At 33.3% G+C, this 7,143-nt stretch overlaps 1 protein-coding gene across 1 annotated transcript; it reads left to right on the top strand.

The window, feature by feature from the left end:
• The first annotated feature begins 646 nt into the window (after positions 1 to 646).
• Positions 647 to 6,825, top strand: ednrba (endothelin receptor Ba). The gene is made up of 7 exons (XM_057327799.1): positions 647 to 1,477; positions 2,134 to 2,246; positions 3,422 to 3,626; positions 3,780 to 3,929; positions 4,130 to 4,263; positions 4,438 to 4,546; positions 4,966 to 6,825. The coding sequence occupies exons 1-7, from the start codon at positions 1,028 to 1,030 to the stop codon at positions 5,062 to 5,064; spliced, it is 1,260 nt and encodes a 419-aa protein (XP_057183782.1). The 5' UTR covers positions 647 to 1,027; the 3' UTR covers positions 5,065 to 6,825.
• Positions 6,826 to 7,143: the final 318 nt, after the last annotated feature.

The following is a 7,143-nucleotide window of genomic DNA, read 5'->3' as shown; positions in this document are numbered from 1 at the left end:
GCTGTATAAAAATCCCAGGTTGTGTATGAACTGGTTTGGTTCTGCAAAACGGAAACTGGTGAGTGTAAGTAATCTTCTATGTGCTTGTATTTCAAATAAATGCTGGTAGATGAGAGAAACATACAGTATGTCTGTAGTTATTTCAATGGGCTATGGGTAAATGCTATGCAATGTGGTTTGAATTGGTATGGTAGACCAACACAGCAAACACATTACACAGGTACATACCAACATGAAGTAAAACATTAAACGGTCAAATCAAAATATATTCACCTTACACTTAACACAACACCGTAAAAAGTCTGTATATATTGTTTCCGTCTTAAGTATTAATTGTTTGTTATTCTTCATTTTTAAGTATTCTTACATTTGCCCATGATGCTTTGCAGATCTACAACAACCTGCTGTATGCAGGTTCTACAGTAAAGATTTGTTCATTTTACAATAATAATGCTGTAAAAACTAAATAAAATTTTTATTAAAATAAACAAAATGGAAAAGAATATATAATACTCAATTTTTTGTTTATAAATTGCAAAAACTATCTTTGCGTCTTAGAGAACTTTTTTTATGAAATGCAATCAAACGTTGTTAGCGGTTAATCAAATTTGCTCTCTTTTGGCAACGTCCCTCCTCCTCCATAAAGTAAAACCTCTGTTAAAGTTTTTTAGTCACCATGTTCTTGGTTCTCTCGAATTACAAAGACTGTAGTGGGAGGGGTAAAAGGGAGAGGAATCATCTGAGGGAAGACTTCTTAGAGACAGACAGTTAACATTATGTCCGAAGGAATGAAATTTACCCAGTTTTCAGACTTTTTAATAATAAATTCAGTTTGAGTTTTACTGGACTTTTCAGGAGATGTGCAGAATGTACCCTGGTCCTAATAGCCAAGGATAAAATATCAATTTTTCTACATCGTCTGTTTTGTGTTCTTTTTTTATCTGCAACCAATATCACTTTATAGAGACATCAGCAGGTACGGCTTTAAAAGTCAGCATCTTTGGACATTGGTGTAGCAACCATTTTAATGAACATTAGAATGTTTAATAACCATTTAATTCAAATGACTAGTACAAGATGCGTCATTTATGTTTTCATTCTCACGACTGGATACTTGATATGCGCTCAGGGAAAGGATTTTAATAACAGGCAATTTTTCCAAAGACCACTGTCTCCAACCAACAAATATGCAGTTGGAAATACCATTTTAATGAAACAGAATGTCTCCATACCTCGACTACCAGGATTTCTGCCCCCTATGTGCACAGGTCCCACAGAAATCAGGGACACTTTCAAGTATATTAACACTCTAGTGTCATGCCTTGTGTTTGTGGTTGGAATAATTGGAAACTCTACACTGCTCAGAATCATTTATAAAAACAAATGTATGCAGAATGGTCCTAATATCCTGATATCAAGTCTGGCACTTGGGGACCTGTTACATATACTGATAGACATTTCCATCAACGTGTATAAGGTAAGTAAACATTATTATATGTTTGCTGACTTTATCAAAGTTTTGTCTTTGCACCACAGCTGCTTTTAATTGTTTAGAAGTTTTTCCTTTTTTACACTTCAATAACGTTAAACATATAAATATTAAAATATTAATAAAACTTCAATCTATTGATAAGACATAAAAATGTGTAGTTCTTTATCTAAAATATTTTTGCACACATTGGCTTCTCTGAGCTAACACTCCAGTTTTCCATATTATGTTTAAAAATTAAACCATCAGCTTAGAATAGCTTTGAGGGCATGGGTAACCCTGATATGTTTTGCACACAGTGCTTTTTTAAGTTTTTAACAGTAGTCAGAAAAGGATTCGGGTGGCTTCTACTGCATACATATTAACATGCAGGCCACTGTACTCAAGCTACACCCCAGAAAAGAGAGCTGCCCCCAGACTACATTACACTACAATAATTTAGTATGAAAAAATGAGAAAACATATTTGCTTGTTAAAACTAGAATAGCAGAGTCCTTTCATAATATAAAATTATAAAAACTTTATTATAAATAATAATCCCCACGTGCTAGTTGAAAATGCAAGGTTGTTTAATTTCTTTGAATAATCTGTTATCTGCCAGTTACCTGCTCATACATATTAATTGTACAGTATCTGTCTTTCAGCTTTTTGCTAAAGATTGGCCATTTGGTGTTGGACTTTGTAAACTGGTTCCTTTCATACAAAAGGCATCAGTTGGCATCACAGTGCTAAGTTTGTGTGCACTGAGCATAGATAGGTATGTGTTCATGTATGTATTACTATTTATGAATTATTATGCATATTAATATTATTCATATTATTATTAGGGGTCAAGCCCCAAAGAGACAAAGACCCCTATTGTATCTTTTAGTGTCCTTCCAAATTTTTCATTTTGTCTACGTGAGCCCAAAGAACTGTACACTGTGAAGGTATGAAATTTGGCAAACGCATAGAGGGCAATCTCATGTTACCGTAGCAAATGTGAAGTCTCGAACTTAAACTCTCTAAGTGCCACAACCAGTTCAAAGTTTCACTACGTTTTTGATCCTAACTTTTGAATGTAAGTCCAAGAGACTTAATTACTTGGCTCATAATGATTTAAATGCACATCATCAAATTTCTCCACCATTTTGAATTCTTCAAAACAGCGCTTGTCTATTTGCACAAAATATGGTTTGTAGCATCTACTCATGCTCCTGTCAAAAAGTTTTTGAATGATTTTTGATTGGCAAATTAATTTGTGTGTAACGTATCAATGAATTTGACACACAGCACAGACATTTGTGTATGGGCACGAAGCTTGGTGTAAACTGATAATTTCAACATATTGTCATGGGACTGACATTTGCTGATTTGTTGGCTTATGCTACGCGAGCACTTGTAAAAAGCGTAATAAAAATAAATTTGACTTGACATGTCGAATACATTTATATAAATTTGGTCATATTCTACCATATTTCCTGCTCAACATATTGAAGTTTATTAAAAACTTTTTCAAACCCCCTATAAAATGTGTCAGATTTGCACGAAGTTTGGTATATAGCACGTAGAGACACTTTTGATTGAGACATCTCTTTGATTAATCAAACTGTTGTTGTATACCATGTCAACAAACATGGGGCTATATCTTCACAAAACCTGTGTATTTGCACGAAACTTATGAATCTTCACTGGCACATCTTACTTGCCTCATACAAATGTGGTGACAGCAACTCCTACTGGTCAAAAGTTCTAAGCAATTTTACTTTTAGTGCTTTTTTTAAATCTGATTTTCAGAAACTCAACCTCACATATGACCATATATTTTTCCCTTTGTGCCTTTGAGGGCATAATTGCTGCATGCAGCTAGATTTTTTATTACTAATGTATGCTTTTAAAATATAAAACCTTGTAAAACCAATCTTACATCTAGCTCTGATTGTTGTCCCTTAGGTATCGAGCAGTGACGTCATGGAACCTCATTAAAGGCATTGGCGTACCAAAATGGACAGCCATTGAAATTATTTTTATTTGGGTGCTTTCAGTAGTACTTGCAGTGCCAGAGACTATTGCCTTTGACATTATCACAATGGATTACAAAGGAGAAAACCTTAAGATTTGCTTGCTCCATCCCATGCAGAAAACCAAGTTTATGTGGGTCAGTTTCCAGATTTATAGTAAAAAGCCACATGACATTAAACAGCATCAAGCTAATTTTAAGAATGATATTAAAAGAAAATTCAATCCCATTTCTAGTATAAATAACACAACAGTCTCTGTTCCCTACCAGTGTTTTTTTTCTTTCTTTCAGTTTTATAAATCAGCTAAAGACTGGTGGATTTTCAGTTTCTACTTCTGCATGCCCCTGTTCTGTACTGCCATCTTCTACACTCTCATGACCTGTGAAATGCTCAGAAAGAAGAAGGGGGTCCAGATTGCACTTAATGATCACCTAAAGCAGGTCAAAGTCATGTCCTTTATTATTTTAAACACTATATTGTTTTAAGATATACTGTAATTCGAAGTATACAATGTACATGACCAAATTTTATACTGAATGGAATTCACAAGCACATGTACTTATCTCATACTCTGCAGTTATTTATTATCTGATTATCACAAAGCAAAGAAATTAGCATGAGGTATTATGATTTCCTACAGAGACGCGAGGTGGCTAAAACCGTGTTATGTCTGGTGCTGGTCTTTGCACTGTGCTGGCTTCCACTGCACCTTAGTCGTATTCTTAAGCTAACCATTTATGATGAAATGGACCCCAACCGCTGTGATCTTTTAAGGTTTGATAGAAACTAACAAACACTTGAACTATTTTAATGCATGCTGTATTGTGGATTTGGACTTTGTTAAACACCTGCAATGTTTTTCTAAGCTGTTCAATTTTAATATTGGAGGACATCATTTCAGGCATGTCACCTAGATGCAAACTTAAATATATATTATTTTACCTATAGTTTCTTCCTAGTTCTTGATTATGTCGGAATCAACATGGCATCGGTGAATTCTTGCATCAACCCAATTGCTTTGTACATGGTTAGCAAGCGCTTTAAGAGCTGTTTTAAGGTATGGTCAGATTTTAAAATAATTAACATTTTTATGATGTTATATTAAAGGATCACAAAGCTAAAGGAAAATAATTTGCATATATTGCAAAGCTCAAAGAAAATAGAAGTCAACTTACAAGTCTGCTGTAACTACTGTAAATATTGACTGTAGTTTGAGCTTCAATAAATAAAAGCAACAATTGTTGTTATTGCTTCTACGTGGTAATATTTTACAATAAGAGTAAAATACAAAAAGAGTTTTGCATAATAGGTTCACCTTAATACTTGTTAATACACAAGTTGATACAACATTTCTTTTTCTTTGTTTTATAAATTATGTCTATTATTTTATCAATGTGTTACTGTAAGTATGAACAGTACGTTATGGGCCTAAAGGTTTTCATAACGTATTTTCTTTATTTCTATGTTTCCTTCCAGTCCTGTCTGTGTTGCTGGTGCCTGCCTCCAGAAATGTTGGCCATGGATGAAAAGCAGTCCTGTGTAAAGCTTAAGGTGACAGAGCGAGGATCTGAATAAAGCGACACATTTGCATCGCTATACTTTATATCATATACGAATATGGGTATAGATATAAGCATCTGTAAACTGAATTTTCCATTTAGCTAATTCTTTGAAATCTGAGTATTCTAAATTGATATGCATATATTGCATGCATTTTCTCATGCATGCATGTATCTTACAGCTTGACTTGGCAATGAACTTCATGCAATGAAAAGGCCCTGCTTCAATGATAATTTAACTATTTTAAATCCTGTTTACAGTGTTATAGCATGTTTATAGCAGTGACGTTCACTGTAAAATTAAATAAAGCAAAATCTAAATTAAATAAACTTGTTTATTGTCAGAAATTTTAAAATACTTTAAAAAGCTAATTCACACTGATCCATCAATCACTAACAAACTCAGTAACCTAGAATAATGGTGTTTGTTTATATTTATTGGATTAGTGTAAATTAGCCTCTAGAAAACACCCATTATGAACATCATGTAACTATGCTTGGCTTTTTCCAGCATCATATGTTATGGCTTTAATGTCTTGTGGTATGAAAATAACTTTTTACTATTCATAAAAGTTAACACAAAAAATATTGCTATATAATATCAGTTTGTCTTTCCAATCCTTCCTAAATACTTTAATCTGCATATTGTCGGAATGTCTGTACAAGTTACTCAACAACAATAGTCCCAACAACAATACAAATTATAGTGATAAGTATGTAATTACATTTTCGCATATTTCAGATAAAGTCAATTGTAATGTAGAAGCCAGAGACATTGCCAAACTGCTGTGGCCAGTCTAAAGCAACATATTGATACTGGAAACTACGTAATGCAACTAAATGAGACTAATAGCATGTGTATGTCCTTGTCTGCGATAGAGTCATGCGATTCATAGCAGCATGATTAAATCACGTCATGTGAGAAGTTTTTAAGAAACTGCTTTCTTTCATGATCTGCAAATGCCCTTTTTAAGCGATCATCAGGCGCTGCAAATAATGTCATGAAAGAGTCTCTTTGTGTCATTTCAACTGAAATTCCTGCTTCTTATTCTCTTTCGTATCCTCCTAATCCGAAAACAACAGGCAGCACACACATGGGGCCATAGAAAGTTATTCCATGTGACCACTCGTTATTAAATAAGGATGTCCACAGACAATCAAGTTTTTTTTGTGTAGAATATAATGAGGTATATTTATTCAGAGATGTGTGTATAGAAACATTGTGATACATGTTTCGTATGAAAGCAGTGTTTTTGTTTTTGGGTCGCAAGTCTGAAAATGGCTATTAATCATCTAAACAATTTGGAACTTTCCAGTTTAAAAATATTTAGATAGAGAATCTTTTGCTATTGGTAGAGTGTATTCCAGAAGTTATTGGCTGTTTATGTGTGCATGCTTACAGATTGCTTAGGTTTGTACATAGAATGTGTGCTTTTTTTTCAATTACACTTGTAAACAACTGTCACAAAACACAAAAGCAGTCGTTGGTCATTTAGGTAACAATACACCGTTTTAAGAATCAAGTTTAGGTAAACGTTTGAACTGGATGGGTTTTACAATTTCTGTTATTACTTTGAACTATATGTAAACGTCTGTTATGTGAAATGCCTTCTTCAGGACAATATCAAACTTTTCAGAATTCCTTATATTTTCCTTAAAATCTCAACATTTACCAGTTTTTGCATTGTGTATGTAATCCTATCATAACAATTGTGCATTGTAAATTGCAATATTGTCTTTGACGTCAGTTTTATCACAATCAGAATTGTCAGCTAGCAAGCATTAAATTCTTTTAGAGTATAAAACTGTATTCTTTATTCTTTGTGTCTTCATGATTATTTTTATTTGTAGCAAAGTGTGGAATTATGAGAATAACTCAGCAAGAATAACCCAGAATATCAAACCTGTGGTTTAAATGACACTAGCCTACTGGGTTAAAATGTGTAACAACTTAATCCAGTCCTTGACTTTACAGAAATAACACAATATAATTTTTTAAAACGTTGTATTTCACTTTAATTTGACTGTTTCTTTATCAAGTTTAACATATAAAAATAACACAAAGAAACGGTACAAATTAATGTGAAACACAACA

This window comes from Triplophysa rosa, unplaced genomic scaffold, assembly GCF_024868665.1.
Source record: "Triplophysa rosa unplaced genomic scaffold, Trosa_1v2 scaffold298_ERROPOS34379, whole genome shotgun sequence".
NCBI lineage: Eukaryota > Metazoa > Chordata > Actinopteri > Cypriniformes > Nemacheilidae > Triplophysa > Triplophysa rosa.
This window is presented reverse-complemented; position numbering and strand designations above follow the sequence as displayed.